This window comes from Notolepis coatsorum, assembly GCF_963971535.1.
Source record: "Notolepis coatsorum genome assembly, chromosome: 2".
Classification (NCBI taxonomy): domain Eukaryota; kingdom Metazoa; phylum Chordata; class Actinopteri; order Aulopiformes; family Paralepididae; genus Notolepis; species Notolepis coatsorum.
In genome coordinates, this window is record NC_140166.1 from 85,326,907 (window position 1) to 85,345,421 (window position 18,515).

Below are 18,515 nucleotides of genomic sequence, written 5' to 3' on the forward strand. Positions count from 1 at the left end.
CGCCCGCCAGAGGCGGGCTGTTTTTACCTTTGGCGCATGACACTTAGAGGGCTGCCCGCCGTGTGGCGTGTAGACGTGTAGTTCATAACTTCATAACGATACTCTTGTGCGAGTACAGATTATAGCCGCTCGTCTTTTTTTTCTCCGCCGCGAGATCGTTAAAAAACTACAAGTCCCACATCGCACTAGGTCCAATCACAGTAGAGTGACGTGACTGGTTTCATGAGAAAAAAAGCAAATGACCAATCGGAAGCTATCATTTGGCTTGTTTACTTCATCTGCTCTAGTCTATATCGGACCTCCAAGAGCTAACGTTACTGTTTAAACAATGACCCAGTCAACTATTCACTTTTAGTTTAATACATGACGAGGCATTGTCTAACGGTATCTAGCTGGCTAGCTACTGATAGCTGCTGATATCAACAAATGCTCCAGCAATAGTCTACTCGAGTGCATAATACCTCCGGTCCCTCGTTAGCTAGCTTAGCTAGCTCACGTTGATCCATATGTCCCAGTAAACTAAATTGTCTTAACGTTATCTACCGGGCTAGCAGTAGCTACAGATAGCTCCTGATATCAATGTCTTATAACATTGATTGAATGCGTATTCTAGCTGAGGGCATGTTGAATGTGATTTGACAAAAGAACGGTAACGTTATAAATAGGTCCAGCTGCATCGCTGGAGAATCCTTGCATGCTGAATGTAGGGTCTAGCTGAATATAGGGTCTAGCTGCAGGGCCGGAGAATCCTTGCTGGAGCTGGAGGCTACTCAAGTATACACACAGACAGTGGAGCTGTTTGCAGATAGCAAGCATTTTGACTTATTGCGTGGTGGCGATGTCTCGCAGATAATACAACTACAAGTATGATTATATAATATATATTTTATTTAAATTTTTTTTTTATATAAAATATATATATATATTTTTTTTTAATCAAAAAAAATTTGGCAGGTAAGAAATATGCTTGGCGGGTAGACTCTTCCCATCTACCCGCCACTGGCCGGTGAGTCAAAAAGTTAATTTCGCTCCCTGTATCTAGCTAGAGTGCTGGCAGGAAAGTAACAAACAATATGGTCCGTGCGGAACCCTTATCCCCAACACATAGTTCTGTGGGTGGTTGTTAGAGTTGTTGATCTTCCACAAAAGATTAATTGTTTAAATGTATGTTTAATCCAGTAAGAATATTACTAGGCTATATAACATACCGGTACATCTGTGCAAGTAGATTACATTACATTAACAAAACGTATTGCCCTTTTGACATGTAGCCTACATAGGCCTATTCATAATCATGAAAGTTTATTTGGAAGTATTTTTTATTCTTAGTTTGAAAGTGGTCAGACAGTTCCCAGTCTTCACACATTCATAAATAACACTTACAGAAAAGCTGATTTGTGCACTGTAATAAAATACGTTTTGTTCAATGGGAAATTATTATTTAAATTTTTTTTTACCGTGAACCGGGGTATTTTTGCCCAAGGTTATCATACCTTCAAAATGTCATACCGGCACATGCCAAGTGGCGAGTCCTGTGTGTCGACCTAGTATAATCTGAAACCACGCATACGGCGCCACTAAATTGACTATTGATAGTCGGTAGAATTGTATAGATTCAAGAGATTTATTTGTCACATACATACACAAGGACATATAGTGAAATGAAGGTGGCCATACCCGCCTTGATTGTGCAAAATAATACAAATAATAGAATAAAATAGAATAGATAATAAAATAGACATGATAAAAGGTACTAAGACAAAATACAATACAATGCTAAGCTTACGAATGAAAGGTAATGAGTCCTATATACACTACAATATACAGTTATGCTATATGTAACTATACTATACTAACTATACAAAAACATAGTTATTATATAACTCGTAGTTAGGTATAGATTAATCTGAATCTATTTAATTGATACATGTCATTGTTTCCATATTGTTGTCCTACATAAGGGATAATCGACGGGTAGGTGTGCGTTAAAACAGTTTTAAGGCACTACGCGGAGGCGCAGAACCACCCCGGACCGCAACACCGCTACCACGCGTCTTTGGCGGGGGGAAATAAATTATTGGTTTGGGGTAGGGATGCTCGATAATTGGCTTTTTTACCGATACCGATATTGTCCAACTCTTCCGATACCGATATCAACCGATCTATTTTTTTTTATAATTTCAGGTAATTAACATTACATATATCTTGTTGTGGAATTAACACAACATTATGCATACTTTTGACAATAAATAAAATCTGAATTTGTTCTTACTTGCTTGCCTGGGTAAATAAAGGTTAGAAATGTAAAAAAAAATTAAAAAAAAATAATTAAACCTATACCGATATTTTCCGATATCACATTTTAATGCCGATATCGGCCGATAATATCGGTAGGCCGATAATATCGGACATCCCTAATTTGGGGACCATGAGATGTCTGGCTAGCAAGCCAGCTACGGCTTACAGGTTGGGTAGCGGGTGAATTTAGAACAGTGATTAATCTTGAGAGGGACTACGTGTTAAATGTTTTTTTTTAACGCACACCTGCCGGCCAATCGGAGAAGAGTATTCACCCATGGTTTAATACAAACGAATGCAGCCATGCAGATGGACCTCTCTTTAAATCCAGTGCTTATCTACGACCCTAGCAAACAATTAGTCAGCTGATCGACTAAACAGCCCTAATCAAGGTCACATTCCATCGTTGTGAAATAGAATGAGTTCAAGTTTCTTTAATAGTTGTCATACAGAAGTACAGAATACTTTTATACAAAATGCTTCTTACTGTTACGCTCCAGAGACTGTGCTAGACAAGATAAGTATGAAATAACATAGTATAGGGGCGGCTAGGTGGTGTAGTGGGCAAGGCACTCGCCACCAGTGTGGAGACGCTAGGATTCGCGTGTTCGAATCCAGCTCTCCACATTGTTTTCAGTTTAGCTGGTCGTCCGCAGTAATACACATTGGCCGTATTACGGGGAGGGAAAACTGAAGGGTGGGGATCGAACGTTGTGAACAAGCGACTCCTACAAGTCGGTTGGTGCGCCTGCGCAGTAGAATCAGGAAGTGTCGGGGGCAGCGTGAGCCTCCCACGCGTTACTCCTCGACACTGAGAGATCGAGCTGCGCAGGTGAAAAAAGATGCGACTGCTGTTACCTCAAGTACCGGAGGGGACTTGTGCTATGTATGACTTAGTCCACATTGCAGCCGGCTTGTGGGAGGCAAGAAACAGCGTTCGTGACAGGGGAGGGTTGAATTGGATGATACGAAATTGGGATGGGAGAAAATATAGAAAAATGGGAGAAAAAGTGGATAAAAAAAAAGAAATAACATAGTATAGCATGTAAATTAGAAGTAAAAAAAAATTAGGTTAGTGTTCAGTATAGACATATGTACAATGTTCGTACATTCGTACTGCAAAGAAGTGGAAGATTTGTGCCTTTTTTTTTTTTTTTTTTTTTTTTTTTTTGAAAGCCCAGGCCCTTGGAAAAACACAGGCCTGTGAGTTCACATGTTTCCAGCTTCTCCTGTGGCTAATGTGTGCGTGTCTGTGTGTGACAGATACAAGAAGCCAGATGAGCGCCAGCCCCTGGTGGCTGCCATGCACATCTTTATGCCCATGCTGAAGGACCGCTTCATCCAGCTGCTGCCGGACCCGTCCAGCGACTCTGTCCTGGTGCAGAAACAGATCTTCAAGATCCTCTACGCGCTGTTCCAGGTACGACACGCCCCCCCCCCCCCCCCCCCCCCCCCTCCATGTTCCAGGTACGACCCCCCCCCCCCCCCCCCCCCCCCATGTTGGGTTGAGTGGTCACCCCCCCCCCCCCTCCCCTCCCTCACCCAGCCGCAGTAGAGGCCGGGAGGAGCCCATGTTGGGTTGAGTGGTCACCTCCCCTCCCTCACCCAGCCGCAGTAGAGGCCAGGAGGAGCCCATGTTGGGTTGAGTGGTCACCCCCCCCTCCCTCACCCAGCCGCAGTAGAGGCCAGGAGGAGCCCATGTTGTGTTGAGTGGTCACCCCCCCCCCCCCCCCCCCTCACCCAGCCGCAGTAGAGGCCAGGAGGAGCCCATGTTGGGTTGAGTGGTCACCCCCCCCCCTCCCCTCCCTCACCCAGCCGCAGTAGAGGCCAGGAGGAGCCCATGTTGGGTTGAGTGGTCACCCCCCCCTCCCTCCCCTCCCTCACCCAGCCGCAGTAGAGGCCAGGAGGAGCCCATGTTGTGTTGAGTGGTCCCCCCCCCCCTCCCCTCCCTCACCCAGCCGCAGTAGAGGCCAGGAGGAGCCCATGTTGGGTTGAGTGGTCACCCCCCCTCCCTCACCCAGCCGCAGTAGAGGCCAGGAGGAGCCCATGTTGGGTTGAGTGGTCACCCCCCCCCTCCCCTCCCTCACCCCAGCCGCAGTAGAGGCCAGGAGGAGCCCATGTTGGGTTGAGTGGTCACCTCCCCTCCCCCCCCTCCCTCACCCAGCCGCAGTAGAGGCCAGGAGGAGCCCATGTTGGGTTGAGTGGTCACCTCCCCTCCCCCCCCCTCCCTCACCCAGCCGCAGTAGAGGCCAGGAGGAGCCCATGTTGGGTTGAGTGGTCACCCCCCCCCCCCCCCCCTCCCCTCCCTCACCCAGCCGCAGTAGAGGCCAGGAGGAGCCCATGTTGGGTTGAGTGGTCACCCCCCCTCCCCTCCCTCACCCAGCCGCAGTAGAGGCCAGGAGGAGCCCATGTTGTGTTGAGTGGTCACCCCCCCCTCCCCTCCCTCCCCCAGCCGCAGTAGAGGCCAGGAGGAGCCCATGTTGGGTTGAGTGGTCACCCCCCCCCCCCTCCCTCCCCCAGCCGCAGTAGAGGCCGGCCGGGAGGAGTCTATTCGAATCCTAACGTGTTTATGCTTTTGCGTTCGCGTTTTGCGAATCTGATTGGCCACTGCCGTTTCTTGTGCGATCTGATTGGCCACTGACGTTTCTGGTCATGTGACATGTGCGCCCAATCGCGTGACGCGCCCATTTCCGCCTCGACCAGCAGCAAACTACCTAACGCCTAGTTTATCACTGGTTAAGCTTAGGCAACTCTTTCGCAGTTGGTTAAGGTTAGAGTTTGGAATCAGGGCTGGTGTTCTATCGCCCTGCTCTAAGACAAACTCTAACCTTAACCAACTTCGAAAGAGTGCCTAAGCTTAAAGGATAACTCCACTTTTTTTTTTAAATTAGCTTATTTAACATCTTCCCTGGAGTTAGACAAGAAGATGCATACCTTTTTTGTCTCTGTGCGTGCATTTTAGCTTTGGGAATAGACGCTCCGTTAGCATAGCTTAGCTTCATCACTGGAAGTGGGGGAGGACAGTAGCCTTACAGTGCCTTACAGTGTATTGCAAGGTCTGACATTGACCAAACTTGATATGCATGACCTTGGTGGGCTCTAGGTAAACTCCTGAAAAGGGGGTCAATGTCAGACCTTGCAATCAAAAGTTAGGGGCGCACTGAAATTATGGCAAGGGTTATTAGCCCCCTAACTTTTGATTGCAAAGTCTGACATTGACCCCCTTTTCAGGAGTTGACCTAGAGCCCACCAAGGTCATGCATATCAAGTTTGGTCAATGTCAGACCTTGCAATACACTGTAAGGCACTGTAAGGCTACTGTCCTCCCCCACTTCCAGTGATGAAGCTAAGCTATGCTAACGGAGCGTCTATTCCCAAAGCTAAAATGCACGCACAGAGACAAAAAAGGTATGCATCTTCTTGTCTAACTCCAGGGAAGATGTTAAATAAGCTAATTTACAAAAAAAGTGGAGTTATCCTTTAACCGGCGAAAGAACTTGATTGGTGCGACCAGAAACATCAGTGGCCAATCAGAGCGCAAAACGCGAAAGCATAAATGCGTTGGGATTCGAATAGACGTGGCCGGGAGCAATCTGAACAATATGACTGACCCTTAGCTGCCAGAGTTGTACCCTTCCTGCTGACTTGTCGTATACAGAACTTGTAAGTCACTTTGGATAAAAAAAGCTTCAGCTAAATGACTGAATGTAAACGATGATGTCATTTGCGTCTCCCCACAGTACAACCTCCCCTTGGAGCTCATCAACAGACAGAACCTGACAGAGTGGATGGAGATCCTGAAGACCGTCGTGGACAGAGATGTCCCTCCGGTGAGGAACAAAAAAAAAACATGACACATTTTCCAAATCTTTCCAGATCTATAAAGCTGTTTAATTTCACCGGGTTGTGCCTAAGCTGACCGCCCCGGTTCCCCCTCCTCGCCCCCCGTTTCGCCTACAGGAGACCATGCAGGTGGAGGAGGACGAGCGGCCTGAGTTGCCGTGGTGGAAGTGTAAGAAGTGGGCCCTTCACATCCTGGCCCGGCTGTTTGAGAGGTAACGTCAGAGCGACACCACCTCCCGTAGCCAGTGTGTCGTTGTCTCCCCCCCCCCTCACATCCTCAAATGATTAAATGATGCCCAGCGCTCCCATTAACCACCTTCTCAAACCCTCTTGAACCAGATACGGCAGCCCAGGCAACACAACCAAAGAGTACACGGAGTTTGCAGACCTCTTCCTGAAGGGATACGCAGTCGCTGCACAACAGGTACGAGCTGAGGAGTCATTTAGATACACAACAGGTACGAGCTGAGGAGTCATTTAGATACACAACAGGTACGAGCTGAGGAGTCATTTAGATACACAACAGGTACGAGCTGAAGAGTCATTTAGATACACAACAGGTACGAGCTGAGGAGTCATTTAGATACACAACAGGTACGAGCTGAAGAGTCATTTAGATACACAACAGGTACGAGCTGAAGAGTCATTTAGATACACAACAGGTACGAGCTGAAGAGTCATTTAGATACACAACAGGTACGAGCTGAGGAGTCATTTAGATACACAACAGGTACGAGCTGAGGAGTCATTTAGATACACAACAGGTACGAGCTGAAGAGTCATTTAGATACACAACAGGTACGAGCTGAAGAGTCATTTAGATACACAACAGGTACGAGCTGAAGAGTCATTTAGATACACAACAGGTACGAGCTGAAGAGTCATTTAGATACACAACAGGTACGAGCTGAGGAGTCATTTAGATACACAACAGGTACGAGCTGAGGAGTCATTTAGATACACAACAGGTACGAGCTGAAGAGTCATTTAGATACACAACAGGTACGAGCTGAGGAGTCATTTAGATACACAACAGGTACGAGCTGAAGAGTCATTTAGATACACAACAGGTACGAGCTGAGGAGTCATTTAGATACACAACAGGTACGAGCTGAGGAGTCATTTAGATACACAACAGGTACGAGCTGAAGAGTCATTTAGATACACAACAGGTACGAGCTGAAGAGTCATTTAGATACACAACAGGTACGAGCTGAAGAGTCATTTAGATACACAACAGGTACGAGCTGAAGAGTCATTTAGATACACAACAGGTACGAGCTGAAGAGTCATTTAGATACACAACAGGTACGAGCTGAGGAGTCATTTAGATACACAACAGGTACGAGCTGAGGAGTCATTTAGATACACAACAGGTACGAGCTGAAGAGTCATTTAGATACACAACAGGTACGAGCTGAAGAGTCATTTAGATACACAACAGGTACGAGCTGAGGAGTCATTTAGATACACAACAGGTACGAGCTGAGGAGTCATTTAGATACACAACAGGTACGAGCTGAGGAGTCATTTAGATACACAACAGGTACGAGCTGAAGAGTCATTTAGATACACAACAGGTACGAGCTGAAGAGTCATTTAGATACACAACAGGTACGAGCTGAGGAGTCATTTAGATACACAACAGGTACGAGCTGAGGAGTCATTTAGATACACAACAGGTACGAGCTGAGGAGTCATTTAGATACACAACAGGTACGAGCTGAGGAGTCATTTAGATACACAACAGGTACGAGCTGAGGAGTCATTTAGATACACAACAGGTACGAGCTGAGGAGTCATTTAGATACACAACAGGTACGAGCTGAGGAGTCATTTAGATACACAACAGGTACGAGCTGAGGAGTCATTTAGATACACAACAGGTACGAGCTGAAGAGTCATTTAGATACACAACAGGTACGAGCTGAAGAGTCATTTAGATACACAACAGGTACGAGCTGAGGAGTCATTTAGATACACAACAGGTACGAGCTGCGAGCTGAAGAGTCATTTAGATACACAACAGGTACGAGCTGAAGAGTCATTTAGATACACAACAGGTACGAGCTGAGGAGTCATTTAGATACACAACAGGTACGAGCTGAAGAGTCATTTAGATACACAACAGGTACGAGCTGAGGAGTCATTTAGATACACAACAGGTACGAGCTGAAGAGTCATTTAGATACACAACAGGTACGAGCTGAAGAGTCATTTAGATACACAACAGGTACGAGCTGAAGAGTCATTTAGATACACAACAGGTACGAGCTGAGGAGTCATTTAGATACACAACAGGTACGAGCTGCGAGCTGAAGAGTCATTTAGATACACAACAGGTACGAGCTGAAGAGTCATTTAGATACACAACAGGTACGAGCTGAAGAGTCATTTAGATACGTGTTATACCAGTTCTTCTATCTCTGCAGGTGCTTCTGAAAGTGTTATACCAGTACAAGGAGAAGCAATACGTGGCTCCCAGAGTCCTCCAGCAAACGCTCAACTACATCAACCAGGGCATCGCACACGCCATCACCTGGAAAAACCTCAAACCACATATCCAGGTACGGTTGTCACGTCTCCACAGGATGGTACCCCTTAACTCTTTGTCCGCCAAAAACGAGTATACTCGTTATTGCCTGCCATGCGTTGTGCGCCAGAAACGAGTTAACTCGTTTTTGGGATCAATAGTTAATTTTTTCGCCATGGCATTCATCATTCATCCAGCCACATGTGCTCCTTGGGAAAAAGGTTAGCGTAGAGCCCTGGGACTGTTCATACCAGCCATCTTCGCGGATAGTTTTGGCGCCTAGTCCATTTTCTCCGAGAGCGCCTCTACATGTGAGCGGAGGAGCCACGCTTCTGCTCGCTCGTGAACCGACACTTCACGGCGTCCCGGTGTGTCCTGGTGTGTCCCCGGGCCCTACTTAAACCTTTAGTATTGATCCCCTAGCTGTAGTTGTTGGTTTAACCATGGCCACGGATTCAGATTGGACCATTTGTGTGATTGTTTATTTCAGGGCATCATCCAGGACGTGGTCTTCCCCCTCATGTGCTACACGGACAGCGACGAGGAGCTGTGGCAGGAAGACCCGTACGAATACATCCGGATGAAGTTCGGTAAGCGGATAGAGAGAGAGAGAGAGAGCCTTGTTGTCCTCCATGAGGAACGCCATCTGGAGATGCTGTTCTACATGGATGATGATGATGATTAGCCCGAGACGGAGACCAGCCGTGTTCGTGCATCAAATGGAACGGAGCAAAAGACGAGATGCATGCGTTTTCTAATCTCCTCCCTCTCTCCTCCTCTCTTTCTCTCTCTCCCCCATCCTCCTCTTATCTCCTCTCCTCTCTCCTCCCTCTCTCTCCTCTCTCCTGTCCTCCCTCAGATGTGTTTGAAGACTTCATCTCCCCCACCACAGCTGCTCAGACGCTCCTCTTCACCTCCTGCAACAAGAGGAAAGAGGTGAGTCTTGAGGTTCTTTTTGTTTTTGCCATCAGCGTGTTTGGTACAGCTTTTTATTTATTTTTTCTTCAGCCTAATAGATGTGAGGAACGGCCGAGTGGATCTGCGGTGTTGTGGCCCTGTGTCATCCAGCCGTGTTTCCTCATACATGGGTTCATTTGTGGCGGCCCACCCCACAACATCAAACGGGCCCACCGCAAATAGATTTCCAAAACTGATACTATAAAACATTTTTGTACCACAAAACACAAGATACTTGTGCCCTAAGGATAAGCACTCAGTGAAGAAACCCACTCCCATCGCCAAGAGAAGGTCTAACATGCCTATACATACGTACTGTGGAATGATATACTACAACTGTATTGGATTGTTTTTTTATCGGTTCATTTTTGTTTTATAGCATTTTGAAAAGCCCTCGTTTTCAAGGAAAATAAGAAGATTCCATGATAAACGACCTGTACTGGAATATTCTAGTATACACAAAAACGTTGTCATTTTTCAGCCTATTTATGAATCGTTTTCAAATAAACGCTAGATTAATGTGTACATATGCACGCTGGGACCGCGAGCTGAAAATCGATTACCTAATTTCCTCAACATCACACACACACACACACACAGGGGGGACACGTTGATATCTCAGCGAATACAACTCTGATTATCCCAAGACTGGTAAAATAGATTCCTTACCTCCGATCAGATATTCTCCAAAAAGATCATTCCAATTCCTGATCGCCATTCCAAAAATCGATCACTACTGTCTACTATCGATTGGCTACTGTGAATATATATTCCAGGCTGATTCCCGTCCCGCGATCACTTCCATGTTGAGCAGACAGCTTGCCTGCTCACGGAGCCAGCTGGCCCCGCCTCTACATATCACTGATCCCAGGTCAGTCTAAGCGTCAGGGATAGATGATAGGGGGCGCTGTTTTCCATTCTGAGCTGCTGATGGGGCTTGTGTACCAACGGGAGACTCGGTGGATGAAATATGAAAATTCAGATCGCTAATAAAAAAATAAAACGATAATTGTCGTCGTGGGCATTCAGGGGGGGGGGGGGGGGGGGGGGGGGGGCTGATAAAACGTCATATCACGTCGTGGGCATTGAAAGTGTTAAGTCCAGGACTTATTTCCACATGGTCCCCGATGTTCCATCAGTCCGTCCTCGCCCCGACAAGATGGAGACATGTCGTCCTCGCCCCGACAAGATGGAGACATGTCGTCCTGACAAGATGGAGACATGTCGTCCTCGCCCCGACAAGATGGAGACATAGAGTTTCTGCCAACACACTTCCAGTCACCCACCAACTCCCAGGACGGCAGCATGCCACTAGGGGTGTGGAAATTGCATCAATGCAGTGACGGAACATTATTAATAATTATTTTACAATGTAGCGCTTTGAGATTTGCTCCACAACTATAAAGTGACCTACAAATCAAATATATTATTATATTATTAAAGCTAGTGCTCTGGACCTGGCCATGCATCCTCATAGACTATACAGCATCAGGCTATTCTAAAAGTATTGATACTAATAAAATGGAGTATTGAACCGTTTTTTAACAGCTGGGTATCGAGATACCTTTCTAGTATCTGTATCATGCAACACTAGTAAAGACATTTATTTTGACATTCTGATTTAAGAACATTCTAAATAAAAGTAAATTTATCTGACTGCTTGTATTAATTGATGAAAAAGTAGCCATGTGCAGTAATATAGATTATAAAATTGAGGATGTAATATATTATTGAGTGTATATTATCGAGATGCATCGTCGAATCGTGGACAGCGTAATCGAATTGTGAGGCCAGTGAAGATTCACAGCTCTACATGCCACGTCCCAACACAACTATCTATTTAGCGCTTAGCGCAGTCATCATCACCGTCCAGCCTTGTTTACGAGCTGCTGTGTAATCCGGCTGTCCTGCCATGGAGCTCATTAACACCCGGTCGCTCCCAACAATACAGCTTCTGGAAGCGGCCTGCCAGCGGGCTGTGGGGGAGAGGGAGAGGGAGAGATTTTTTTGTAGAAGTTTAATTATAAAATGCGTATGTCTTTCCCCTTCCATAACGACCGGATAATTGCTGTAATCGTACCATCGCAGTCTCATACCGTGACATCCCTAGTGTTTGTGGCTGCTAGCTGTCCATGTGTGTCTTAGTGCAGCAGAACTCTCACCTCTGCACCACAGAGCCGCTGGATATATTATTATTCTTTATAGATAAAGTGTAAATCAGTATTTTCTCGCTCTGTGTAGGTTTTGCAAAAGACCATGGGCTTCTGCTACCAGATCCTGACCGATCCCGCCTCCGACCCCAGGAAAAAGGACGGAGCTCTCCACATGATTGGCTCACTGGCTGAAATCCTGCTCAAGGTGAGGACCTTGATCAGACCTCTTGTCTCGCTCCACTTTAATGACCTCCTCTTCATTCCCCGCTCGGACATATTGACGGACGACGTGTTAACCTGACTGTTTTATCTCTCTCTCTCTCTTCCCCCGAACAGAAAAAGATTTATAAGGACCAGATGGAGTTCATGCTGCAGAACCACGTCTTCGCCCTGTTCCGCAGTGAGCTGGGCTACATGAGAGCCAGAGTGAGTCCCCCTGCACTCTGACCCTAACCCTAACCCATGGGTCGAAGCAGCTGCACTCTGCTTGACTGGAAATATCAATGTTGTGCTTTTGAAGTCAAGAAAACATGTTATATATATATAACTGTATCCGTCGGACTCGGTGTGTGCACGCATCACCGGAGCAGGAAGGAACGTAATCCTGGTCGGAACAACAGGGCAGACTACAATATATTTGCATTTGTTAGCTATGCTAGTGATCTAAACAATCAATCCAATGCAAAGCTAGATATATAAAAGGTGAAAGACTTACACTCACAGCCATGCTGATTGATTTGGCAAAATGACATCCAGCCGTTTTTTTCCGTTTTGAAACTACTTTTAGTCGGGGGAGTGTCATGGTTTCTCCATGGAGCCCCGTTGTACTTTTTTTGAGCAGCAGCTCGCGCAGGTCCGAGGTAACTTAGTCACGTGACTCGGTTGGTATTGCTGATTCGCTCGAACGCGGTATGTTTGTAAACGGCGAACAGGTCTATATAGCTTGGAAACTGATGCCACGGAACGGAAATCATTTTAAAGTAGACTGGCGATTCATGGTCTCGATCCAGACAAGGATCCATTCTAATCCAGTGAATAATAATAAGCCTGCCTTTTTGCAGGTTTGAGCTGAAGTTGTTGCTCTGGTAACGGGTTAGGGTGAAACGTAAGCTTACTTCAAGAGTATTCCGGGCTCATGTCATTGTCGTCAATCTTATCCAGCTACCTCAAGTATCGGTTGAAGCCATTTTAAAATGCTGCACCTAGATGGTTTTCTTGTCAGGATTATTATGGTCATGGAGGGGGAGGGCTAATGTAATGTAATGTGAGAATTTGCAAACTTGAGAGAGAAGGCAATATGTCTACGCTGCAAGGGAACTCGTGAAACACGATCGGCACAAGAATCGTGGAGGAGAACATAATTAGGATGAGAAAATAAAGTGGAATATCATGTGCAGAAACTACTATATTGTGCAGAAATGGTAAAGATGGATGGATCAGATCACATGGACCCAAAAAAAAGGCTTCTAGCATTTCTTGCAATGATCATAAATGCTGCTGAAATGAAAGGAAGATTTTAGAGAATTCAGATGTGTTTTGGACGACGCCTTGAGATTCTTGGGACATTACCGATGAAGGAGGAGGGGAACCGGGTTAGACGTGGAGGAAAAGATGGAAGCTCCATGGATCTGGCTGAGGGTTAGCTGAGTGATGGGAGATCGGAACATCTCTGAATGGACATTGTAAATGGTTAATATTGTGTGTGGTAGCTTGCTAACTTGGTGATTCTATGTGTAAATACACCCTGATGAGTAGGTGGCGAGATATAAATATATATATAAAATAAATGTGATTCCCCATCCAGTAAACCCAGAGAAGAAGACATTCGCTGGACGGAGCATCATTTTACAAACTCCATCCAGCAGACTGATGTGATTCTTCAGGAACGTTCAGGTTGAAAAGGAATAACTTTAATTCTGTAAAATGAAGGATGGACTATTGTCCTTGGAGATGATCCTCATCCTACTTTTGGTAGATTGTTTACAGTATTTAAAAATTCTGCTGTGTTTGTGGTGATGACTGGAGTTATGTTATTGTAGCCTGGCTGCTGTAGCTGTGGAATATAGCCACAGATTTAAAGTTAAGTCTCAAATGGAAAAAAGAAAGTAGCCTTGTAGACGAGGCTTTTCCTGGGTGTGAGTAAGAACGGTAGGAGTGGAATAGTCGTCTCGGGTGCTCGACACCAAACAAATCAGTCCAAAGAAACGAGCCTAGTTAAGCCGGCCCTGGCCACGACACTCCTGCAAGTGGAGGAGTCAGTCAGTCTGGGGACATTCGCTATTGTAAGCCGGTCCTCCGCGTCCGGGGGGGAAAACGCTGATGTCAGCCGCTCTTGTCACAGCCTATTGCCGTTGTCACCGCCTGCAGCTTGTTGGCGCGTAAAGGCCGCATCCAAGTTCCCCGACGGCGTCTGGTTTCATTGCAGTGCCATTTGACCTTTTCTTTTGTCTCGTCGTCGGTACATTTCTCTCAACCCTTCCCTCTCCCCGTAGGCCTGCTGGGTGCTGCATTACTTCTGCGAGGTGAAGTTCAAGAGCGACCAGAACCTGCAGACGGCCCTGGAGTTGACCCGCCTCTGTCTCATCAACGACAACGAGATGCCCGTCAAGGTGGAGGCCGCCATCGCCCTGCAGGTCCTCATCAGCAACCAGGAGAAAGGTGAGCCGGTTAATCCGCCCCGGTCGTTAGGGTTTTAAAGTCTAGTTCTTTGAATCGAGTGGCATGGCGTGAAGTTACAATGACATGCAAAACAAGCACACGCTGCCTGGAGCGGAACTGTAATGTCATAAATCACCCACAAATCATTCCATTAAAAAGTAACTGGAAAAAAAACACCACTTTGTTTTAATATCATTCGAATGCATTGATATGCCGAGAGTTGATCCATAAAACGACGTGCTGATAATAATTTTTATCAACATTTCTAAACATCCCTACGTTTTGCTGTTCACACACAATTATCTACCGCCAGTTGGCTAGCATGCGTGTCCTCTGCAGAAATAAGCAATGGTCTGCAATTTTGGCTAAGAAGAGAGATATATATGGATGCCAGACACGGCCATGTGGGTGGAAGTGATGGTGAGGTGCTACTCGGGGTCACGTTGTGGTTAGATTAGAAAGGGGAAGTTGTCCCACCCCACGGTTGTGTTGACATTCATTGCGGCATTTGAGCAACGGGCCGTGTTCTGCTATCGGCAACTGTGCCTGGTTGTAACACTGGTAGGCTGACTTTATAAGTTACTGTACTCCTGGGCTTATGCGACGTCATAACTTCAGTTCATGAGAGTTTGCCTTTTAAAGGAAAACGCCAACATTTTGGGAAATTAGCTTATTTGCCATCTTCCCTGGAGTTAGACAAGAAATACACTCCAAATACAACTCCAAAACGTTCCTTTTTTTCTACTTTTTCTCCCATTTTTCTATTTTTCTCCCATCCCAATTTCGTATCGTCCAATTCTACCCTCCCCTGTCTCGAACGCTGTTAGGCCATGCCTCCCACAAGCCGGCTACAATGTGGACTAAGCCTTACATCACGTGTCCCCTCCGGTACTCGAGGAAGCAGCAGTCGCATCTTTTCACCAGCACAGCGTGATCTCTCAGCGTCGGTGGTCTGCGTTTGGAGGGTACGCCACCCCCGTCGCTTCCTGATTCTGCTGCGCAGGCGCACCAACCGACCTGTAGGAGTCGATGTCCACAACGTCCGATCCCCACCCATCAGCTTCCCACCCCCTAAAACTGCCAATTGTATTAGTATGAACGACCAGCCAAGCTGATAGCAATGCGGAGAGCTGGGCTCGAACCCACTCCAAAACGTTCCTGTAAACATGTTGTGACCCGTGTATTTACTACGTGGAGAAATAAAAAATAATTGAATTCGACAATTACGTTTTCTAAGCAAATATACTCTGAATTTTTTTTTGCTGAACCACTCCTCTCTGGGCTCAGTCAGTGATTTCACGCAACGCAGTGATACTTTCTAACGTGATGCCAGTGTTTGTTTCATTCAAAGGATCCAAACCGATTGAAGTTTATGGATACCATGCCTTCAAATCCTCTTACCTTGACAATTCAAAGCCTCCACAATTTACAAAACAGTATTCCCATGGCTGGTGTTGATATGCTGCTAGCTAACGAAAACCAACAAACACAGAACCGGACGTGTAAGCAGAAAACGAGGCATCATTTTTACTTCCGGTCGGTGGTTTCAAAATAAAAGAGCGACGTCTATTTGTACATTATCTAACGTTAATTGTCCAAACATGAGACAATTCAAACTGATGTATAAGGAAATTATGTTCACAATGTACAGGGATGAGGAAGGGACTTGATATTCACGGGTGTTTACATTTTTATTTTGTTCTATTTTATTTCTTTCATGTTTTACATATATTTTTTGTTTTGCATATATATATATATTCTTTTTTCTTTTTTTATGTTTTAAAATAGTACACTCATTTGAGTAGTGGAAAAGGGGTAGGATTAAATAAGTGTATACTTCTTCCTACTCCTTTTCGAACATGTAGATTGAGTTGTTTTGTTGTTTGTTTGTATTCATTGCATGTTCGAAATAAAGATTTCAAATCAAACCTAAACTAACGTTACAACTAACCTAAAGTTAGTTTAGGTTCGTGTTAACGTTAGATAATGTACAAAATAAACGTATTTCCGGTGCTTTAGACGTCGCTCTTTTATTTTGAAACCCCCCGACCGGAAGTAAAAATTATGCCTCGTTTTCCGCTTACACGTCCGGTTCTGTGTTTGTTGGTTTTCGTTAGCTAGCAGCATATCAACACCATTGTGGAGGCTTTTAATCGTCAAGGTAAGAGGATTTGAAGGCATGGTATCCATAAACTTCAATCTGTTCGGATCCTTTGAATGAAATGAGAATGTAAACAAACACTGGCGTCACGTTAAAAAGTATCACTGCGTTGCGTGAAATCACTGACTTGAGCCCAGAGAGGAGTGGTTCGGCAAAAAATAGTTCCGAGTATATTTGCTTAGAAAACGTAATTTTCTAATTCAATTATTTTTTATTTCTCCACGTGGTAAATACACAGGTCACAACATGTTTACAGGAAAGTTTAGGAGTTGTATTTGGAGTGTATTTCGTGACTGTAGGGGACTGTAGGGAACTTCAGGGTAAAGGACTGCCCCACTTCCAGTGATGAAGCTAAGCTACGCTAACGGTGCAGGCGTTCCCTAAGCCTACTGCACGCACAGAAGAAAAGGGTATGTATCTTCTTTTCTAACTCCAGGGAAGATGGCAAATAAGTGAATTTCCCAAAATGTTGGCATTTTCCTTTAACATAGTAAAGGAATAGATGACTAGAAAGAAGTGAAAGGAAGGAAATGGCCTGAATCCATAAACAAAGTCATGTTTTATTTATTGTATTAATTTAATTATTTATTTCACAATATTGAATATTATGAATAATTATATTATATGATATATAATTATATAATAATGTATATTCAATTAATGAATATGTTGAATATTAAATTATATTACTATTTAATATTGGTAACATTCATATAACGAAACAAAAATATATAATAGTGCAAAAAAAATTACCAATTAATCTCACAATTTTCTGTAATTAATCTAGATTAAAAATAGCATTTTATATATATATAAAAACATTAAGTTATAAAAAGATTGCCACTTGTATCTGGGTAGATTTCACCCTCTCACTAATGTTACCGCCTGCACTTGTGTTCCGCAGCCAAAGAGTACATCACTCCATTCATCCGGCCCGTGATGCAGGCCCTCCTGCACATCGTGAGGGAGACGGAGAACGACGACCTCACCAACGTCATCCAGAAGATGATCTGTGAATACAGCGAGGAGGTCACTCCTATCGCAGTGGAGATGACACAGCACTTGGTGAGTAAGCGCTCTGGTGTGCCGTCTTCACCCAGTGACCTCATCGCTCCGTTCAAAGATGACTAATCTGGAAAAGAGGCCTCTGCTCTTTGTCTGCACATCCACAAGGCAATCTCGTTCTACCCCTAGGACCCACACTGGTCACAATCGTGAGGTGGAAATGGCTAGCGTGCTTGCAGTAGGCTAATACTTATGGTTCCTTGCTTTGGTTCCAGGTTAATATTCTCTTCAACTGCTCTCTCGTTTTTGCCGGCTAGTACGCCTGATTGCTTTTACCAAACGGTTCGTGTTTCCGCGTTCCCGTTTTGCGCTCTGATTGGCCACGCACGTTTCTGGTCATGTGACATGTGCGCTTAATCGTGTGACGGCAAGTTTTTCGACGGTTAAGCTTAGGCGCTCTTTCGAAGTTGGTTAAGGTTAGAGTTTGTCTTAGAGCAGGGCGATAGAACACCAGCCCTGATTCCAAACTCTAACCGTAACCAACTGCGAAAGAGTCGCCTAAGCTTAACCAGTGATAAACTAGGCGTTAGGTCGTTTGCAGGCTGTTCGACGCGGAAATGGGCTAAGACACTGCTCGTAGCGCGATTGAGCGCACATGTCACATGACCAGAAACGTGCTAGGCCAATCAGAGCGCAAAACGGGAACGCGGAAACACGAACCGTTTGGTAAAAGCATAGATGCGGCTAGTACATCTTCCTCTGTGATCCTGCTCCCTTTTAATTTGAGGAAGTGGAACGAGTTGTGAGTGTTAAGGTGCCCACGTGGTTATGTGAGAAGGTTGTGAGTGTTAAGGTGCCCACGTGGTTATGTGAGAAGGTTGTGAGTGTTAAGGTGCCCACGTGGTTA

At 45.3% G+C, this 18,515-nt stretch overlaps 1 protein-coding gene across 1 annotated transcript in view; it reads left to right on the top strand.

Annotated features, from left to right (window-relative positions):
* The window catches only part of ipo7 (importin 7), a 108,339-nt gene that overhangs the window by 73,587 nt on the left and 16,237 nt on the right, over positions 1–18,515 (top strand). The window contains exons 5-15 of the mRNA XM_084308865.1: positions 3,562–3,718; positions 6,039–6,128; positions 6,259–6,353; positions 6,481–6,565; positions 8,574–8,708; positions 9,165–9,264; positions 9,534–9,610; positions 11,873–11,989; positions 12,121–12,210; positions 14,277–14,442; positions 17,508–17,668. Coding sequence (XP_084164991.1) covers positions 3,562–3,718; positions 6,039–6,128; positions 6,259–6,353; positions 6,481–6,565; positions 8,574–8,708; positions 9,165–9,264; positions 9,534–9,610; positions 11,873–11,989; positions 12,121–12,210; positions 14,277–14,442; positions 17,508–17,668 — 1,273 coding nt within the window. The remainder of the gene's footprint in view (positions 1–3,561; positions 3,719–6,038; positions 6,129–6,258; positions 6,354–6,480; positions 6,566–8,573; positions 8,709–9,164; positions 9,265–9,533; positions 9,611–11,872; positions 11,990–12,120; positions 12,211–14,276; positions 14,443–17,507; positions 17,669–18,515) is intronic.